Source organism: Hypanus sabinus, chromosome 7 (genome assembly GCF_030144855.1).
Source record: "Hypanus sabinus isolate sHypSab1 chromosome 7, sHypSab1.hap1, whole genome shotgun sequence".
In the NCBI taxonomy this organism is placed as follows: Eukaryota; Metazoa; Chordata; class Chondrichthyes; order Myliobatiformes; family Dasyatidae; genus Hypanus; species Hypanus sabinus.
In genome coordinates this window covers 159,281,264-159,303,715 of record NC_082712.1, presented here as the reverse complement: position 1 = coordinate 159,303,715, position 22,452 = coordinate 159,281,264, and the positions used below count along the sequence as shown (strand labels likewise).

At 39.6% G+C, this 22,452-nt stretch overlaps 1 protein-coding gene across 1 annotated transcript in view; it reads left to right on the top strand.

Moving 5' to 3' along the window:
• Positions 1 to 22,452, top strand: part of ano3 (anoctamin 3) — a 521,252-nt gene that overhangs the window by 476,661 nt on the left and 22,139 nt on the right. The window contains exons 21-24 of the mRNA XM_059976011.1: positions 2,363 to 2,508; positions 6,033 to 6,185; positions 16,925 to 17,072; positions 18,668 to 18,748. Coding sequence (XP_059831994.1) covers positions 2,363 to 2,508; positions 6,033 to 6,185; positions 16,925 to 17,072; positions 18,668 to 18,748 — 528 coding nt within the window. The remainder of the gene's footprint in view (positions 1 to 2,362; positions 2,509 to 6,032; positions 6,186 to 16,924; positions 17,073 to 18,667; positions 18,749 to 22,452) is intronic.

Below are 22,452 nucleotides of genomic sequence, written 5' to 3'. Positions count from 1 at the left end.
GAAAGTTGCCTCACAGGTAGATAGGGTAGTTAAGAAAGCTTACGGGGTGGTAGCTTTCGTAAGTCAAGGGATAGAGTTTAAGAGTCGTGATGTAATGATGCAGCTGTATAAAACTCTAGTTAGGCCACACTTGGAGTACTGTGTCCAGTTCTGGTCGCCTCACTATAGGAAGGATGTGGAAGCATTGGAAAGGGTAAAGCGGAGATTTATCAAGATGCTGCCTGGTTTAGAGAGTATGGATTATGATCAGAGATTAAGGGAGCTAAGGCTTTACTCTTCGGAGAGAAGGAGGATGAGAGGAGACATGATAGAGGTGTACAAGATATTAAGAGGAATAGACAGAGTGGACAGCCAGTGCCTCTTCCCCAGGGCACCACTGCTCAGTACAAGAGGACATGGCTTTAAGGTAAGGGGAGGGAAGTTCAAGGGGGATATTAGAGGAAGGTTTTTCATTCAGAGCGTGGTTGGTCCGTGGAATGCACTGCCTGAGTCAGTGGTGGAGGCAGATACACTAGTGAAGTTTAAGAGACTACTAGACAGGTATATGGAGGAATTTAAGATGGGGGGGTTATATGGGAGGCAGGGTTTGAAGGTCTGCACAACATTGTGGGCCGAAGGGCCTGTAATGTGCTGTACTATTCTATGTTCTAAGGCCCAACAGATCAGACAGTAGCTGTAGAGAGAGAGAGAGAGAGAGAGAAAGAGAGAGAGAAAGAGAAACTGAGTTGCATCAGAACAGTGAGAAGTGGGGGAAAAAAACAAGTGCCAGATACCTGATACAAAAACATAAAGTGCTGGAAACACTCAACAACCCAGGCAGAGAAACTAATCTGGGCAATTCTGACTTAAGAGCTAGGGTTGCTGGGAATGATTGGTTTCTGGTGGAATGAAGGAACATTTTGATTGGATGACCTTTCAGAGTGCAGGCAGCTGTCTTTGATTGGAGTATTGTTGCTGTCATCTCTCTACAGATGCCAACAGACCTGCTGAATGTTTTTGTTTTGTGTTTCCAGCAGCTCTGTATTCTATGCCTCACAGCTCCAGCCTTATTTGTTTTTCTGTTTTCTTAATTTCATTTACTTAAACAACCTCCTGGGCCTGTATTTTCTGCAGTTTAGCAGATTGAGGGCGAGAAAATCTCATTGAAATTTAACAAATATTGAAAGGTCTGGGTAGAGTAGATGTGGAGAGAATGAGTGTAGGACCAAAGCCTCAATTTAGAGGGACATCCCTTTAGGACATAGATGAGGTGGAATTTCTTTCGCCAGAAGATGGTGAATCTAGAATTCATTGCACAGATGCTGTGGAGGACAATTCATTGCATATATTTAAATAAAGTTTCAAAGGTTCTTGATTAATAAGGATGTCAAAAGTTATGTGAAGAAGGCAGGAGCTTGAGGTTGACAAGAAAAATTAGTCAAACATGATGGAATGGCAGAGCAGACTCAAGGGGCTGAATACCCAAATTCTGCATCTGTGTCATATGGCCTTCACCAAGTGAATTCTGTACTTAGGTTATCCACATACAGTGAGGTGTGCAGAACTATATCAAATGCAAGGAAGCACTGGCAGGAATTCTTCATGAAGATTGATGTGCATTGCTGAGCATTTGCATTTTGCAGACACTTCTTTCACAGGAGAAGTAATTTCTAGGTCATTTTATTTGCACGGTCCACCGCCTTGTGGCAAGGAAAGTTCATCAGTCTGTTGCTTTGATTCCAGTTAGCAAAGTGCAAAAAGAGCCAGCATTCAAGTTTGCCTTGCTAAGAGTCCAGGTTACACTGTGATTGTAAACGTGTTTCATATCTGGAAAGAGAAAAGCAAGGAAACCCACTAATTTAAGTTGCTTACTGTTTTCAAAGTTGTTGAAAATCATTTTTAATTTGCAGTATGCATATCAAGTTTGGGGCACAATATGCATATTCTGATTTGTTTTCAGGATCAGAATCGGTTTAATATCAGTGGCATATATTGAGAAATTTGTTGTTTTACAGGCAGGCAGCAGTACAATGCAATACATAAAGGGAACTATAACTTACAGTAAGATAAATTAATTAAGTAGTGGAAAAAGAGAGCAAAAGTAATATTGAAGTAGTATTCATGGATTGGTACATTGTCCATTCAGTTGGTGAAGGGGAAGAAGCTGTTCTGAACACATTGAGTGTTTGTCTTCAGGCTCCTATACCTCCTCCCTGATGGTAGCAATGAGAAGAATCTTCATGCGTCCAGTTCTAATGTGCATTTGCAAATAAGTTATGTGTGTATGTGTGTGAAAGAGAGCACAAATGAAAGACATTGCTGTCAAGTATTAACTTACTATGTTGTTGATGCTCAGTGGAAAATAATGTCTGGATGAATATAGACTGTTACAGAATTGGTGGTCACGAAGGAAGGTGAAGAAAGCCAGTCAGAGTGAAAAGAATGACAATTACCTACCTCAGTGGGAGCAGGATTGGAATCTGCAGCCCATGAACATCCATGGACTGATAGATGAATATCTAGAAATGGGTAAGTACCAGACTAACAAGCGTAACGTTATTGAATAAAGAGCCTCATGTATTTGAATAATTAATGTGAGCATTTTGATGGGCAATTATTTAACACAGTCATAGAACATAAAACAATACAGCTCAGGAACTGAGAAAACCACTAAGTACTACAACAGATTTTTTCTCCAAAATGTGTTTTATGGTATAACAATAATTAGTGGAACTTAACAATTATTTGTATTCCTCATTAATATCATATTTATAAAATTCACCTGTGTGGTGTATTATCCAGTTTCCAGCTGGGTTTATTGAACACATTTAATCAAAACCTTCATCACTTTTGTAAGACTGGAAAGAGGAAATACTTTTGACAATTGAATTGAATGAAATAAATAAATTGAAATTTAAAACTAACGTTAAAAAATATCAAGATCATTAAAAGTTTAAATCAAATTTCCTCACCCTGCTGAGTAATCATATTTTCCACAGCAGTATGAAGGTATCTGTACATATTTACTGCAAATGTGTAGCATTTTCTTTGGTTCTTGTGTAATTGGAATATATCAAATCTTTAGAGAATATTTAAATATATCAAGCTTCATATTATTCAGCAACTCATGCAAAAGGCTTTCATTTCTCTGGAGTGATTTATATATTTATATTTTCAATTTCTATTCAAGACACTTGCCTGTTGCCACAAGGATCTAAGTCTTTGCTCTCTCTCTCCCCCCCCCCCCACCTCACACTCCCTATCTCTCACTCACTCTCTCGCACTTTCTCATTCTAACTTATTCATTCACTCTTTCACTCCCACTCTCTTTTTCACTCGTGTTCTCTCTCTCTCTCTCACATTCATACTCACTCTTTCACCATCTCATCTCATTCACCCCTTTTCTCACTCTCTCTCATGCTCCCTCTCATTCTCTTTCTCACTCTCACTTTAGCACTCTCTCTTTCTCACTCTCACGCTTACATTCACTCTCACTCTTTCTCACTCATTCACTCATTTTCTCTCACTCATGCTCCCTCTCACTCTCTCTTTTTCACTTTCACTCATTCACTCTCTCTCACACACTTTCACTTTCAACCTCACTCACTCACTCTCTCACTACCTCTCTCTCTCTCTCTCTCTTGCTCACTCACTCACTGACTCTCACTCTCTCTCTCACAGAAACACATCTTTTTCCCCAAATTTCCAACATTTCTTTCTTTTCCTGGCATCAGAAGATTTCTAATTAGAGGTTTACATTTCTTTCCCTTCTTAAGTGGAGATACAAATTAATAGTCAGGGCTCACTGTTTGTTTAGATCTAGAATTAGGCATGGAATAGAAGATTTTCCAGTTTCAAAACTACACTCTTTACTTCCCGCTGCCTTTGAGCAAATCAAAGACCCTAGACAACAAAGGAGAACTAGGACTGTACAAGTAAACCTCGAGGTTTGTATTTTACATTAATTAAAATTCGTGAATTTGTTTAACACCATTGTATGATCTTCCTTCTGCTCTGCTGTCAATAAGACATCAACCTATCATAGGAAATAAGATTATCATTGCCAAAAATAATGGAATGAGGAATTAAATGTAAGAAGCAAATTATTCCTTACTTAAATGATTGCCAATTGAAAAACCATGCCTAAAGCAAAGGAAGTAACTTGTCTAAGAGAGTAATGTTAGCTTAATTTGAAAATATAATTTCCTTGTATTAAATGAAATAAATTATTTAAGCAGCTCTCCAGAATAGGTTTAAAATAAACTCTTACTGTGAGTTTCAGATCTCAGACTGGTTGGAATCCCAGATCTGAGAGAATAAACTTCATTTGTGCACCCCAGGTGATGCTATAGATGCAGCTTTTTTTTAGAGTCCTAAGAGATATTTAAATGGAAGAATTTTAGTTAGAATCACATGAAAATTACAGTAAGTGCTTTCACAAAGGATGCGTTTACTTAATTTCAGGTACTTGATCTTCAATCCTGCATTGTCTAATTTAGTGCTTTCTTCAAGCCAAGTCAGATTTTAAAACCCTAAGGATGCATTTCACAATATCTGGTATCCCCGAGTCTTTCACATGCAATGATATTTAGTCACCAATGTAAGAAACAAGACAGCCCACTTGGGCATAGCTCACTTCCACAAACGATGAAGCAAGACCTGAGCAAACCCTCTACTTCATGATTCAGACTCAGGTTCATTTATTTATCACACGTACATCGAAACATAAAACCAAGATTATTTTGACCACCCCTATTAACTCTGTGGTAATAAATGGAATGGAAATGGAAACAGTGATGGATTTTGTCTTCTTCGGTTCAAAGATTTCTATAGATGGTAACTGCAACCACTCAATTGGATGGCACTTACTTCTGGGAAGGGAAATGGCAATGACAAATTTAGATAAAATACTGAAGAGCAGAGACATAACATTATCTACGAAGATCCATATAATCAAGTCTATAGTGTTTTCAGTTGTGAGAGCTAGCCTATTAGTAAGGCTGAATACAAAAGAATCAATGCCTTTGAACTTGGATGCTGGATGAAAGTGTTATGAGTTTGTTGGACAGAAAGAAGATCCAACAAGTCAATACTTGAAGAAATACAGCCGGACTGCTCACTAGGAGACTTGATTATGAGACAAGAGCTCCAACAACTTGGCCACGTCATGAGAAGACTAGATTCCATGGAGAAGACTCTCATGTTAGAGGGTAAATGAAGGAGAGGACGACAGAGGCTATGATGGATAGATAAAATTACTCGGGCAATGTGCATGACCTTGAGGGATCTTAGACAGGCAGTTTCCCACAAGAAGGCTTGGTGTGCAGAGTCCATGAGATCATGAAGAGTCAGACTCGACTTAATGACTGAACAACAACAACATCGAAATATACAGTGAAATGCGCCATTTGCATTAACAAGCAACACAACCTAAGAATGTGCTGGGAGCAGCCCATAGGTGTAACCACAATTTCTGGCACCAACACAGCTTGCCCGCAATGTTCAACACAAGCAACCCAAGCAACAACACAACAACAGGAAACTTTGTTCCCTCGCACCCACCTAGCATCACTGCAACACCAGGACAGGCCCAGACTCACAGACATGGCACATGTAGGTCGACTGATAAGCATTGACAGAAGAATGTGGAATGCCACCACGAGAGATTTTTACAGTCGTGTGAAACTAGGCAACTCATTTGAGAGTCATTATCACTGACAGTGCAGCCCTTTGCAAACCCTGCATCAAAAAGTGTCAGCCTGCAATAATCACCGAACTCTCTGGAGTGAGGCTTGAACCCAGGATCGTAGGAAAAAAAGAGATTTGCGCATTGTGTCCAGCACATGTTACATGTTTTATTGAATAATACTGTGACTGAGTATTATTCCTTAAGTCTTATCCTCTGTTACAGAATGGAAAAGAAGTTAAATCAAATGTTTGTTGCATTTTTGCTAAGGTCTGTGTTAATAATTCAAGTCTACATTATCATTGGGTAAATGAATCAATCTGTATGTTTTCAAGCAGTCATAATTGTGGCTCTCATTTCAATCTAGTCTTACAGTTTGGATTCACAACCATATTTGTTGCTGCCTTCCCACTGGCTCCACTCCTCGCTCTCCTAAACAATATCATTGAAATAAGACTGGATGCCTACAAATTTGTCACTCAGTGGAGACGGCCGTTACCTGCCAGAGCAACAGATATAGGTAATGTAGACCAAGGCATTTGCTGCATTCTCAATGTAAAGATGAGTTGCTTGTTAGAACATTGAGTCCAGCAGGCGCTACCCAAACCAGTTACTGCCAGCTGAATGCTTACAGTGACTGTACTGAGCATGTCCTTTCGTCAAACTGCATTGTCTGTCTGGGTAGCCTCCAACCTGATAGCATGAACATCAATTTATTGAACTTCTGGTAATGCCCCTCCCCTCCCTCACTATTTCCCGTCCCCCTTTCCCTATCTCACCGTATCACCTTGCCTGCCCATTGCATCCTTCTGGTGCTCCTCCCCCTTTTCTTTCTTCCAAGGCCTTCTGTCCTGCCCTATTAGATCCTCCCTGCTCCAGCCCTGTATCTCTTTCACCAATCAACTTCCCAGCTCCTTACTTCACCCATCCACCTCCCAGTTTCACCTATCAGCTTGTGTTTCTCCCTCCCTTCCCCCTACCTTCTAACACTGATTCTCAGCTCTTTTCCTTCAGTCCTGCTGAAGGGTCTCAGCCCAAGACATCGGCTATACCATTTTCCATAGATGCTGCCTAGCCTGCTGTGTGTGTTGCTTGGATTTCCAACATCTGCAGATTTTCTCTAATTTCTGTCCAAATTTGTGTCAATTATGATTATTTCTCTTGTTTAAGAGAGGTTAAAATTGGATTCTCTGCCAAATAAAATGATATTAGTATAAACCTCCATTAGCTCAGTGAAGGTGGAGTTTTCTCAATGAAAAGGAGAAAGGGTAAGAGAAAGGTTTGGAGAAGGAATTCCAGAGCAACTGGAACCTGGCTGCTAACAGTGGGAATGGAAATCAAAGATGTATTTGAATTTATTTAAATCTTACATCCATCCCACAGAGTGAGGGAGTAAAAATCTTCATGTTATGATTCTGTCACAATGTACAGACATGTGAATTTATAAGTCTAATGGCCTGTAGAAAGAAACTGTCCCATAGCCTGTTGATCATGGCTTTCATACTGTGGTATCATCTGCTAGACAGAAGGATTTGGGGTGATTGTTGTCCCCGATGATCTTCCGGGCCTGCTTTCTGCACCTTCTGCTATAAATGTCCTCAATGAAAGGAAGCTCGCATCCACAGATATGCTGGGCTGTCCGTAACACTCTCTGCAGAGCCCAGCGATCAAGGTTGGTGCAGTTCCCATGTCATCTGAGGTGGAAGAGATGCTGTTGTGCAGTGCGTACAGTCCAGTGAGATCAGCAGTGATGTGCATACTGATGATTTAATGCTGAAAGTTAATGAAATGAACTAATAAGACCAGAAAAAACACAATGAATGATAGTACCTAGGAATGACTGATGACCAGCAGGAATATGTGTGAATTTGGAAGTTCAAGAAATTGAGGATTATATGGTTTATGTACATAAGAAGAGTTGTGGTCAACGTAAATGTTCATAATGAATGGTGGAGCAAGCTTGATTGGCCTGGTGGCCTATTTTTGTTCCTATTTTCCATGAGAGCCTAAGACATAGGAGCAGATCATGGCTGATTTACTTTCCTTCTCAATCCCATTCTCTTGCTTTCAAGAGAATGGTGTTGAATGGAAAATAAATCAGTTATGATCAAATGGCGGAGCGAACTTGATTGTCCAAATAGAAAATGTCAATATTCTCTCCCTGTAGCTTTTGACACTCTTACTAATTAAGAACCTGTTCTAAATATACCCAATGACATGGCCCCCACAGCCATCTGTAGTAATGAATTCCACAGTTATACCACCCTCTGGCTAAAGACATTCCCCCTAATCTCTGTTCTAAAGGGATATCCTTCTATTCTGAGGTTGTGCCCTCTAGTCCTAGACTCTCTCACCAATGGAAACATCCTCTCACATCCACTCTGTAGGCCTTTCAATATTCAGTAGGTATTATTGTGTCCTTTGCATCTGCCTGAGTATCCCTAAAGGCAGTAGCACAGGTAGATAAGAAGGTAAAGCAAGCATATAGGATGCATGACATTATTTAGAATCTAAGAGATAAATCACTTAGGCCAGCCTCAACTGGAGTACTATTTATAGTTCTGATTGTGACACTATTAGAAAGGATATGATTGCACTGAAAAAATAGATTCACCAGGATGTAGCTCTGACATGGTGTGTTTCAGCTTTGGGGAGAGATTGGATAAGTTGGGTTTGTTTTCCTTAGAGTATAGAAGGCTGAGGGGTGAATTATAGATGCTGAATTGATTTGGCAACACAGGAATGGGATGTACTTGTGGGATGAGTTGCACTGGCTATCACAGATATTTGATCCACTGATACCTACACTACCTACAGATATTTGATCCACTAATACCTAGAATTATCTTATAATAGCTTTGCAATGTGAATTTAATGCATAGTCTTAAAACAAGCAATAGGTACAAACGAGCAGTGCTCGTCACACCTGTTGTAGGGTGGATGATGGCAATATATAATGCTGCACCCATGTTTGAAGAATTCCATTTCTATCAGCCACTTCACTTCTTAAAATTCACCCATGAAGCACAAGGCTGGAAACTTCTAGGGTAAAAATTATCTATTTTTCATGATTCAACTGTAATCAAAATGTACTTGTTCACTTAGTTCTGGTCCAGTTTATAATTAAATGACACCTCAATATATACCTGCTTATACGTATGTAGATCCCAATATTTACCACAGGAGAGAGCTCTAACACTGAGTCATCTCTGAAATTTTCTGTTGTGTAGCGCACACCTATAAAATGAATTCAGAAACAGAATCTCTGCCAGTTCCATCATGGGCACTAGCCATCTCAGCATCAAGGAGACCTTCAAAAGGCAATGTCTAAAAAAGGCTGCATCCATCATTAAGGACCTCCATCACCCAGGACCTCTTCGTATTGCTACCATCAAAGAGGGGTACAGGGAGCCCGATAGTATACATTCAACATTTTAGGAACAGCTTCTTCCCCTCCACCATCAGATTTCTGAATGGGCAATTAACTCATCAACACTACCTCAGAATTTTTCCTGACTTCTTGGGCTACTTATTTAATCCAATTTTCTTTTATATCTACATATACACATACAATTGTAACTTATAGTTTTTATTATTATGTACTGTACTGCTGCTATGAACATCAAAATTTCATGAGGATGCTGTGATATTCAACTTGATTCTGAGATTAACTAAAGCTTTCAAAATAGCCATTTAAGTGTTTGAGGCAGCAAATTTCTGTGCCCTTAATAAGTCTTATTAATAGTGCTGTGTCATTTTGTTAGATTTGAATGCCTACATTAAGGAATTCCTCAAAGATTCTCCCACCTGTGTATATTTAAAGAGTGATTAGTGGAAAGTCCAGTTAAAAGAACTTTCTAACTGCAACAGGGGACACTGTTAGGTCCTTCATTCCTACTCATCCAACCCCTGAACCTTGAATCCTTCAGGATCCAAAAGACTGTCTATCTCTCTGTATCCTCAGTGACTGAGACCCTTACAACCCTAAAGAAATTTCACCACCTCTCAAAACTGAATGACTAGATTCCTAATTAAATTTGCACTTCCAGTTTGAGATTCCCAGTCAGGGGACGTGTCATCCTTCATCTATTTTGTGGGTTTCTCTGAAATCTGTAGTTATATCCAAAAAGAGATATTTTGCAAGCTTTTGTGTTGATTTTGCAGAAACTAGCTACTTTTTTGTCATGGAGTAAAAAGTCTGCTGGAGAATCTCAGTTGTTCAGACAACTTTTGTAGGGGGAAATGGGCAGTTCAAGTCAAGACAGTTGGAAGTTGGGAGATGGTCAGTCTATCGAGATGAAAGGAATGGGTGGAGCAAAAGCCAGAAAGCAGTAGGTGGATCTAAATGAGGAGGGGTGATAGAGAAATGGAGGAAGAAATTGTGGAAAAAGCACAGCTGCTGGTGGGTGGTAAGTGGAGAGCTGCAGATGATGGAAATCCATTGGGAAAGGAAAATGGAGCATTGAACCAGTAATGGAAGTCAGGTGGGCAAATGGGAACAGTAGAGGAAGGGGGACACAGTGGGAGAAGTGTTTGAGTGATGGACAGATGGAGAGAGTGGATGAGGGGGAAAGAGGGTAATAGGGAGGCTTGGGAGGTGTGAGGGTGTGAAAGCAACCGGGTAGATAGCAGGAGAGAGAAACGGAATGGAGAGGGAGCAGGTTACCTGAAACTGGAGAGTCCAGTGTTCATGCCTTTGGGTTGTTAACTATCTAGACAGAATGTGAGGTACTTTTCAACTAGATGCATTTAGACTCACCCTGGCAGTGGAGGAGACTGATAGTCAAACAGTTTGATGTAGAAATGAAATTCCATGGATGCTGGGAATCCAGAGCAACACATACAAAATGCTGTCGGAATTCAACAGGTCAGGGAGCATCTATGGACAGGATACAACTGTTAATGTTCTGGGCTAAGACCCTTCATTGGGTCTGGAAAGTAAGGGTGAAGAAGCCAGAGTAAGGAGGTGGGGGAAGAGGAAGGTGTATGTAATAAGCACCATGATAGCGTAGAGGTCAGCGCAACACTATTAAAGCTTGGGGCATTGGAGTTTGGAGTTCAATTCCAGCGCCATCTCTGAAGATTTAGTATGTCCTCCCCATGAACACATGGGTTTCTTCTGGGTGCTACACTTTCCTCCCACAGTCTAAAGGCATTCCAGTTAGTAGCTTAATTGGTTATTGAAAGTTGTCCCATGATTAGGCTCAGGTTAAATCGGTGGATTGCTGGCCGCGCAGCTCGAAGGGCCAGAACGGCTTATTCTGTGCTTTTTCTCAGAATGAGAATAAATAAATAAAGGCTGGTGATAGTTGAAACCAGATGAGGGGGAAAGTGGGTGGGTAGGCCAGGGGTAATGAAGTGAGAAACTGGGAGGTGCTAGGTGGAAGAACAAAAAGGCTGGAGAAGGAGGATTCTAATTGAACAGGAGTAGACTGTGGGAGAATTAGATGGATGAGGGGCACCAGAAGCAAGCAATAGGGAGGTGAGGTGAGGAGAAGAGAAAGGGTAAGAGGGGAGCCAGTGGCAAATCGATAAAGAGAGAAGGGAGAGATGACTGGAAGTTGGAGAAATCAATGTTCATACCATCAGGTTTGAGTCTACCCAGACAGGATATGAGTTGTTGCTCTTCCAGCCTGAGGGTGGCCTCATCATGACCAAAGAGGGCATGTTGGAATAAGAATAGGACATAGAATTAATTGGCTAGCCTCTGGGACCTCCCACATTTTGTGACATGGAGTGAAAGTGCACAACGAAGCATTCTATGTTGGGTCTCACCGATGTAGAGGAGATGATACTCGAAGTACTGGATGGAACAAAGAATCTTGATAAAGTGGACTCCTAATGCAGGTTATTCCCCAACTCTTTCTGTGCTACGTCATGCAGTGGTGTTGCTTCCTCTAACTGTGCCGCCAGTGTCCACCCTGACCTCAAATTTACTTTTCTCCCTCTGACACCTCTACCCTTTTCTCAGTCTCTCTATCTCCAACTCTGGAGACTGACTGTCTACTGATTGTATGAAGCTACTAACTCTTCCCGTTCTCTTGGCGATACCTCTTCCCATGCTGTCACTTGTAAAAACGCTGTTCCTTTTTCTCGGCTCCTCTGCCTCTGCTGCATCTGTTCTCAGGATGAGGCTTTCTGTTCCAGAGCATCTGAATTGTCCTCCTTATTCAATGCATGGGGTTCATTGCCGCCCTCTGCTATTGAATCTGCCCTCATTCACATCCGTTCCTTTTCCCCGGCATCGCCATATTCCCAGGATAGACTTCCCGTTGTCCTTACTACCACCCCATGTGCCGCCACATCCAGCACATCCATAATCTCTGCCATCTTCAACGGGATCCTACTACTAAACATCGTCCTTTCCCCTACCTCCCACTTTCTACAGCAATCACTCTCAATATGACTCCCTTGTCACTTGTCCCTTCCCACTGATCTCACTCCTGGTACTTATCCCTGAAAATAGGAAAAAATTACCCCTGCCCCTACATCTCCTTCCTCACTACCATTCAGGGCACTAATCAGTCCTTCCAGGTGAGGCATACTTTACCTGTGAGTTTGTCAGGGCCATGTATCCAGTGCTCACCAGTGCAGCCTCCTCTACATTAAACCGCAGGATTGGTTTGTCTTGAACCTTCACTCCATCTGCCACAAAAGATGGAACTTCCTAGGATCTTCATTTTACTTCCCATTTCCATTCCGACATCAGTCCCTTGGCCTCCTTTTCTTTCTTTCTTTTTCAATCTTTTTATTATTATTATTATTATTAATATCAACAAAGTAAAATTGATACATAGATAATGGGATTACAAACATATACATTTCAACTGAACATGAAAGAATACATAAGCAATGGTTACAGTATAAATGAGTATTCCCAAATCATGGATGATATAATTTACAAATAAACAAGGCAAACCTAGGTATATCGTAATATATTTATTAAAAAAAAGAAAAAAAGAAAAAAAAATGCAAAAAAACTAATCTAATAACTAACAAGGAAAAAAACAAAAAAAGAAAAAGGAGAAAAAGAAAAAATGGAAAAAAAAAGGCTGTTTATAATAACTCGCAAAAATACAAAATTGTCAGTGTCGTCAACTCCGATCCTCTCAACATATATAAAATCGAAACTGGAAAAACAAGTAGGCTTGGAATAGGGTCATATTACATCATATGAAAATATTGAAGTCCCATGGCCTCCTCTGCGGTCACAATGAGCAATACCTCATATCTGATCTAGGTGGCCACAAACCAAATAGCGCGAGCAACAATTTCTCATAACAACAAGAATTAAAAATGAACATGTGTTTAAATGGTTAGTAAATGACCGTGACAATGCAATTCCTTATTTCCTTATGGTATCAGGAATCAGTGACCTAAATGTTGGTTATTTCCTCCTCTCTATAACTACTGTACTTTGTATATTTCCACATTTTCTATTCTTTGTTCAGGATTAGAGAACTGCTCTATTTAACTTTGGAATGGTGTTTCCTTATTCTCTTAAGCACTGTTGAAACACTTAGAAATAGAAGAACCATACAAATGACCATCTCTAATTTTAGCTTGCCAGGGACTTTCACTTGATTAGTTTGTTCTAAATGAACTGACTCAATCTGGTAACTAACAATAGTTCTACATTTCCAAAGTGATTGCTTCATAAAACCATATGCGTCACAGATACAGATTATGAACTAGGTTTTTATTTCTTGTTTTGAAGGCTACAATTTAAAACAGTACAGGTGAGGCACTTGTACCTCACAAGGACTTTGGAATCCATTGATGCACTTTTAATTATAAGAATTTACTGTTAAGATAGCCTTGATTGTATCAGTCATTGAGCGAACTAAATATTTTTGCACGACTATAAATAATGTATTAGATTATCAATCCTGAGAATAATGAACCTGCTAGTTTAGCAATAAAAAAATCACAATTTAACTGTAAGTTCTTTATTTTTAATATACTTTAGAAAGGAATTATTGAATGGATGGCAATATTGGAATAGAAAAATGCTGAAGGGTATAAAGAAGGGCCCAGGAGTTTGATGCCTTGGCTCACTGATGGATTACAGCCAATATACATTTCTTAGTATCTTTGATTACAATATTCCTCACAAAAAGGCAATATTTAGACCCAGGACAAAATAAGTAACAAACCGACATTGTATGTGATTAGGCCACAATGAGAAACATGGTATCACATTGTAGAATATTACAACTCAAGCGAATGGGCAGTGAGCATTTATGGAATATTGCCAGGTTAGGATGTTATATCCATAAGCCAATGACAATGTCCATTAAAGCAAAAAAGATAACAGGAGCTTCAACATGGCTATTTTTAAGTCACAAGGATGATTCCAGGAATGAAAAGGTTATCATATGAGGAACATTTGAATGTGCCGTGTCTGTACTCTCTGGAATTTAGGGGAGGGGCGGATCTCATTGAAACCTTTCAAATGTTAAAAGGCTGAGATAGGGTAGATGTGGAAAAGATGTTTCCCATGGTAGGGGAGTCTAGGACTACAGGGCATAGCCTCAGTATAGAGGGGTGTCCATTTAAAACAGAGATGTGGAGAAATTTCTTTAGCTAGGAGGTGGTGAACTTATGGAATTTATTATCACAGGCAGCTGTGGAGGCCAGGTTGTTGAGTATATTTAAGGCAGAGCTTGATAAGTTCTTGAGTGGACATGGCATCAAAGGCGACAGGAAGAAGGCTGGGAAATGGGGTTGAGGCAGGTGAAAAAAGGATCAGTCATGATGGAATGGTGGAGCAGACTCAATGAGCCAAATGGCCTAATGCTGCTCCTGTGCCTTATGGTCTAAGCAAATATTTTCCCAATTGAGCATGGAAAGACAGCTTCTTCGGGTTGGGGATTCTGGGATGGGTGAGAAGAAATGGTACAGTGTTTGGAGAAGACATTCAGATCAGCACCAACTATACCAGGAATCCAGTCTATTTCAGAATCAAGAGAGGTTGTTTGATCCTTCTTGCATGCTGTGCTATTCAATGTGATTTTGTCTGATCTTTTGCCTCAGAGATCTAAACCACGTATCCTGAACTAACCATATACCTTTTGAATATTCAAAAACCTCTTAATTTCACCATGAATATACACAACAACTGAGCTGGTTCCAGCCCCTTTGGGTAAAGAATTCCGTGAAGAATTCATTGTTATTACCTCCACCATCTAGGACATGCTTTCTCATTCCTACCATTGTGGAGGAGGTACGGGATCCTGAAAGCATACACTCAGTGTTTTGCAAACAGCTTCTACCCCTCTACCATCATATTTCTGAATGATCCATTAACCCATAAACACCCCCTTATCATTCCTCTTGCAATGTTTACTTATTTATTTTCTCTAACTTATATCAATTTTTTTATATACCTCTACCACAAAACAACACATTTAATGACAACAGACACAAAATGCTGGAGGAATTCAGCAAGTCAGGCAGCATCTATGGAGGGAAATAGACAGCTGAGGTTTTAGGCTGTGACCCTTCATCAGGACTCAGTCAATGGTCCAAAATATCAGCTATGTATTTCCCACCGTTGATGCTGCCTGACCTGCTAAGATTGTCCAGCATTTTATGTGTGTTGCTCAAGATTTCCAGCATCTACAGAATCTCATGTTTAAAAATTCATGACATATATCAATGATAATAAATCTGATTCTGAGATTTACAGTGCAGGATTTTGAAATTTGAAAGTGCACCTTCAGTGCAGGTGAAGGATTTTTTTTTACTCTGTTATTTGTTCTAAAAGGCGGACCCTTTGTTCTGTGACTGTTGATCCCTGGCTCCAGGCATCCCTAGCAAGGGCAACACTGGCATTAACCCTTAAGAATTTTACATGTTTTAAAGAGATCGCCTAATTTTTCTAACTCAAGAGTATAAGCCCAAATGGAAATCAAAATCCCTCAGATGCTGAAAATCCTAAGTAAAAACAGAAAATATTGGAGGTCCACAGAACAAACCAGCATTTATTGACTTCTTCAGGTTTCTGTACGAATCAATTGCCCTCCACCCAAAAGAGCAAGCAAACTCTGGTGTGAGGGGCTGAAGATGGGAGGAGCTGCTGCTTGCTGGGGGAGCTGAAGCAGGCAAATAGGGAAAATGTGCCAGAGGGTTTTGGAGGACAAGAAGGATTCTCAGGAAAAGCTTTAGCATCTAGGGTGTGGAAGTAACAACTCTTGTTCCCATCCAGTGGTGAAAATAAACACATAATATAGCCAGTTTTTCACTCTGGATGTGTGGAATAGCTGATGATGGATTTTGGAAAGGTGGAATATTCTATTATTCCTGAGGGGAAAAATAAGTGAGAGTCATCTGCTGCAATTCTAAACATAATGGGCAGCTCACCTAATGGACTGAATGGTTCTGTGGACTTAATTGACTTCTCATTTAACTGATATGCCCAATATTTAAATAGATTGTGCCTGCTTTCTTAGCTTTCTTATATAATAGAATCACAGATGATAGTTACTGACCATTGATGAAAGGCAAGGAGTAAATACTTTAATTTGTCAGTTTTAAATACTCTGATATAATCCAATTGTACTGAATGGATGGGGCAGACAAAGTTTAGATTAACAACTGTTCTCTAACTGGAAACATTGTCATTCAAGAATCAAATGACTAAAAGGTAAAACTGAATAACCCTGAAATATATTCCACAAGAGCCCCATTAGCACTTTAACCATGAGTTAACCGTTGGTTCAGGGAAGTTGGCCATTCATCCTGTCAGTTATGTACTAGCTCCATTCAGCTCCATGTATGTCCCCATTCCATTGTTCTGCAATTTATTTTCCCTTGAATACTATACATCTCCTTTTCAAAATTGATGAGTAACAGTTTCAAAAATCTGTACAAGCAGAGTTTCATACAATTTGTCTATATAAATATAAGAATTCCTTCACAGGCCTCTATTGCCCAGCCCTTTGAATTTGTGTTCCCTGATCCTCAAGCTATCATCTAATAGTCATCTATTTTGATTTTACTGTTGCTGCTCCCATGTAGCATTAAGGTTTGCTTATCAAACTTATCATTGGGTCATTAGCATTTGAAGAAATTCATTAAAGTATGATAGTAAAGTACACAGTGCATTGTAACTTTGAGCATCCAAAGTGGTTTAGCTATTCTATTATGAGCTACCTTTTTTTAACTTGGGTTTTAAAATTCTGCATTTCAGGGTCCACATGTTTTTAGATTTTAATTCTGTTCACTTTCATGACTGACTTTGTCTTTCGTTTCCAGGGATATGGTATGGAATCTTGGAAGGAATCGGTGTGCTCGCAGTGATCACCAATGCCTTTGTGATTGCCATCACTTCGGACTACATCCCTCGCTTTGTCTACACATACAAATACGGTCCTTGTGCAGACCAGGGATATACACACGAAGAGTACTATAGTTTTTTGTATTTCTACCCACCATCATATCTAAACATAATGTGTGTCCTTGAAGGAGTTCTGGTTATCTCATTTAAAAAATAGGGAATAATTTCCTTTGAGACATTAGCCAGTGGGATGCGTTTGCTTAGCAATTAAGGAGGCCAATCAGAAGCACAAATCATCTTTGGTTCATTAAATGCAGTTGACTCAAGTGAACTCCTTCCATAAAGGTCCAAGAACAGTTTTGATGGTCCGTATTGTAATGCATTTAACCAGCTAGTTAACTTTGTGTATATTTTTGATTGTCTTAATAAATCAGCCAATGAGCCTCACTAAGAACTTAGATTTTCAACATTTCAGCAAATGCTCGTTTATATCCTCTTTACTTGTTCAATCTGTTCCAGATTAGATTTTTTTGAACAATATGCCTTTTTAACATGTTAAAATGCTTTTTGATTTAAATTGGGTTAGAGGAGAATCTGCAACTTCCTTCAGTGCTACAGTCTTCTGCATCTTTTAGTTGCTAATTTTCTTTTAACTCATGTGACCACAGAGTAATATCATACATTTATCTCTTAAGGAGATAAAAATAATAAATTGCATTGGCAGTTCATCTGTAAATGTGTTGACCCACCGGTTCCCTTGGTCTTGGACAGGTGTATTGAGTTAAACTTGTCTCTGAGCAGCATTACTATCAATATAGTTGCTGTCATCACTCAACTGTTCTTGGAACCTGTAGGTCCTTGACAAGGACTCAATGGACCAAATACTTTCTTTTTGTGGTTTAGTTATTGTGTGATTCTATTCTCTAGTTCCAGACCTGTGATTTGTGCAATACTTTCTTGCCGTCAATTGCACTACACTTCTGAAATAGTGGGAGCCATAAGGTAGTTTGAAGTTGGGCTGATCGACTGTTTATTGGCATGTACTTCATCAATGGTTTTATCACTTTAAATCGAGCACTTAAGAAGCTGGAACTATAGGCACTCTATGGAGATAGGCCAAATTATTGTCCAAGTGGTACACCGTTGCTCAGCCCTGTATGGAAGTTTCAGTAATAGATTTTAACATCTGGCCTGTCTCATTCCATCAAATGTAAGATGTAAAGCATAAAGTGAAGGAATCATTAAAAGTTTGTTTTTATTCAACAGTCTTCTAATTTCAGGATGACAATAGCGTAATTCTCACTTTGTACACTAAACAGAAGCCTCCTTAAATTTGTACTTGCAGTAATGTTAGCAAGACTCGAATTAAAGGATTATAAAAAGGCTTGACAAATCCATCATGGCCCAGAGTAAAGGTTGAATCAACAGCATTTGTTTTATGGCTGAACAGGCCAATTCCATTTCACTGGCAATGAAAATACTTACGGTAGATTAGGTGAACCTGTGTTGGTATAAAATAATAACTTAATATAAATATTTCTAGAGCCATATTCTCAAAAGGGTTTGTACAAATTCCAGTTTATCAATCTGCTTAGGAAGTTCAGTGGAAAGAGAACTGATCCTTTGGGGATTTAAACCATCCAATTTTGAAAATGTGCAGAGTAATTAACAACTTAATTATTATTATTCACAGAAAAGTGACTTGTTTAATGTTCTTTCAGATGTTTGACAGGCTATGTAAATAGCAGCTTATCCTATTTCAATAAAAGTGACTTTGGGACACATGAAAAAGGCTTCTGCAGGTGAGTATTAGAATGGTGTATTTTCTCTTCTTTTTGTTCAACACAACCATCTCAAATCTAAGTGATGTCTGTGCAAAAGAGGAAATGGGGCCCAGAAGGAAACAAACTGATGAGCCTGTTATGGTATTTCCTGAACTATTCTCCCTCATTCCAGCCTTCATATCCAGATCTTGTTGCCACCTCACCTACTGCAGGACCTGTTTTAGAATAGGTTATGTGTAGTTCTTGAATCCTATTTTTTAGTATTCTATGTTCTACCAAATATTTTGGACAAGCTGTTTTGATGCCAAAATGCGTGGCTATACTTGGGGCTGTCCCCAGCATATCCTGAGGTTACTACGCAAATGACACAGTCCACTGTATGTTTTGCTATACATGTAATAAATAAATCTGAATCTAATTTGTTTAATATAGCACTAGATGGTCTGAACATGATACCGGGCCTTGTATAAGCAAGATCCATACAAAATTGTTATAGGTAGCCAGAGAGCCACATATTACTAAAGTTACACTTAATCTTATTCACAGAAGCACTAGAATATGGGAGCAGGAGTAGGTAGGTCAGCCCCTCAATTCTGCTCTACTATTCAATATAATTGTGGCTGAGCTATGCTGGTCTTAACTTCGAGCAACACATACAAAATGTTGGAGGAACGTAGCAGGCCAGGCAGCATCTATGGAAAAGAGTAAACAGTTGACATTTTGGGCTGGGACCTTTCTTTAGGACTGGAGAGAAAAAAAAAGATGAGAAGTCAGGATAAAAAGGTGAGGGAAGGAAAGGAAGAAATACAAAGTAGTAGATAGGTGAAACTGGGAGAGGGGGAGGAGAGATGTAAAGAGTTGGAAGTCAATTGGTGAAGGAGGTAAAAGGCGAGAGGACAAAAGACCAAGGAAGAAAGGGAAGGAGTAGGAGAACCAGAGGGTTGTGATAGGCAAGTAGGGAGATAAGGCAAGAGAGAGAAATGGGAATTGAGAATGGTGAAGGAGTGGATGTGGGGGGTGGGGGGAGGCATTACCAGAAGTTTGAGAAATTGATGTTTATGCCATCAGGTTGGAGGCTGCCCTGACAGAATATAAGATGTTGCTCCTCCGACCTGAATGTGGCTCATAACAGCAGTAGAGGAGGCTATGGACTAACATGCTGGAATGGGAATGGGAAGTAGGTTAAAATGGGTGGCCACTGGGAGATCCTGCTTCTTCTGGCAGCTGAAGCATGGGTGCTCGGCAATGCGGTCTCCCAACCTCAGCCCTTTTGTACCAGTTCCCTGGGTGCCCTTAATTTCATTCATTCAAATATTTATCTGTCTCCACATTAAATTTGTCTGATTATCTCATCTTCATTACCCTCAGGTGTAGAAAACTATGAAGATTTTTTACCCACTGACAAAAGAAATTTCTACTCACCTCAGTGTTGAATGACCTGCTCTTTATTTTGAAGCTATCTCCCATTGTTTATAGTTCACACACTCGTGAAAGCATCTCAATATCAGACCGTAAGTCAAAGGAGCAAAAATAGACCATTTGGCCCATCGAGTCTTCTCTGCCATTCCATCCTGGCTGACTTGTTCTCCCTCTCAACACATTCTGTTGCCTTCTCCCTGATACATTTAATGCCCTTACTAATCAATAACCTATCTACATACACTTTAAATAACCCTAATGACTTAATTTCCACAGCAGTCTGTGCCAATGAATTCCATTGATTCACCACTCTCTAGCTTTAAGAAGTTTCTCCTCATCTCAACATCTATCCTCACTTATATACTAGAATAAGGTGACCCTTCATTCTTCTTGACTCCGAGACATATAGAGCACATTCTAGTTTGGTGAATTTCCTTTAGACTGCCTCCAATGCCACGACAGATCAAATACCTCTTATCTGAAATGCTTAGGCTTGGAAGTGTTTCAGATTTTGGACTTTTTGGGATTCTGGAATATATAATGAGATAGCTTGGGGTCGGCATCATTTCTGACTGAATTTATGTGCCACTGATAAGCAGTCTTCGTCTAATCATCAATGATCTTGACAAACTCATCAATGAATTTCTCTGCTGCTTTGCAATCAGCAGGCATTGTCAAAATTTAATGTCATGCCTTTTCTTAAATTTCTGCAACCAGCCTGCTGAATATTCATAATTACCTCTAATTTTCTGTTTGTTGTAATAGATCTTTGCTAGTTATTGTCATACCACTAAGCAGTAAATGTTCACTCCAGTGCTGATGAATCCACTTTTTCAGTACACTTTCGAGATCTTCATTTTTCACTTTTTGCCATGTTTTTCTGTTTTTCATTCATTTCTGTTCATTACATATGTCTGGTTACTTCTCAGAACTGTCAGTGGTGTATAGAGACTTGTCCATTGCCTGAGAACTTTCTCAGTGCCATGTGTGTCATTTTCCATTTGAGTCAAGTCAGTGCTCAAAAACTGTTTGGATTCTGGAGGTTTTCAGATTTTGGATTTTTGGATAAGGGTACTCGACCTGTATTTATCTTTTTCATGTAATTGGACAAAAAGTTGTGCACAGTATTCCACAAGTGAGCTCAGCAACAACTTGTACAATTAGGTAAAATCTTCCCTTCCCTGAGACTTAAGACCTTTTACAGTAAAGGCTATCCTGCTGTTTGATGTATTATGAAATGCAGCATATTTCTCCAAATCTCTTTTTTTCCTGTTTTTTTTTTGTACAATTAATGGTACATTTCCCATTTCAGTGCATGAAAACATATTTTGGGAGCATGTGTTAATCCAGGCCGTGATTCTCCAGGCTAGCAATTATTCCTTTGTTGCAGAAGCTAAATGAACTGTCCAGATTAATCTTTTCTTTGGAAATTCAATTCCATTAGAATACATGTTGCTGCAATTATGATTAGCACATCAGTGGATGTTTTGCCCAGTCCATCCAATAAAACATTTCTCTAACGTACTTGAAAAGGTTGAGGTGAAATGGAAATGTCTCATCTCCCATCATCATTCTCAACTGGAGGAATTAAAGAAAAAGGAACATTTCTTCATTATATAAATAATGACATTAAGAAGGAGGAGGATATAAACAGCTTATGAAATGCAAAGATGCTTGTTATCATTTTATATTATTACTTACAAAGATGCAAATATGCAGTACTGTACAAAAGTCTTAGGCACATGTGTATATAGTTAGGGTACATAATTCTATTTCTCAATGTGGAGTGGAGAGCGAGTTTGTAAATCCGCCGGAAGCAAAGGATGTTGGGAATGGGGAGGGTGGAGTGCTGGAGGAGGGGTGGGGGACAGGTGGCAGAAAAGGAGTACAGGGGGCAGGGGGTGCCATGGGTATAGATGCACCCAGCCCTGAGGCACCAGGGAATTCCAAACAATTGGTTTATTGATCATTACAGAATGTCACACTGGTGCTTCCTGCCCCCTTCCCACTCTCAGTCCACAACAGAGATCTGTAGGAGAATCAGGTTTATCATCACTCACGTATCTCATTAAAGTTGTTTTATTTCAGTAGCAGCAGTGCAGTGCAATACATAAAAGTTTCAATGATATTTTGCAAATGTCTTTGTGCCTATGCCTTTCACACAATGCTACAGATGAGATTATTAAGGTGGTTTTAGGACAGATAATTAGCAGAAAATCTGTTTAAAAAACCTTGAGATTGCCTTTAATTGCATATAGTTAGTGATATGGACAGCGACTTGTGATAGTTTGTCCAGCTGATAT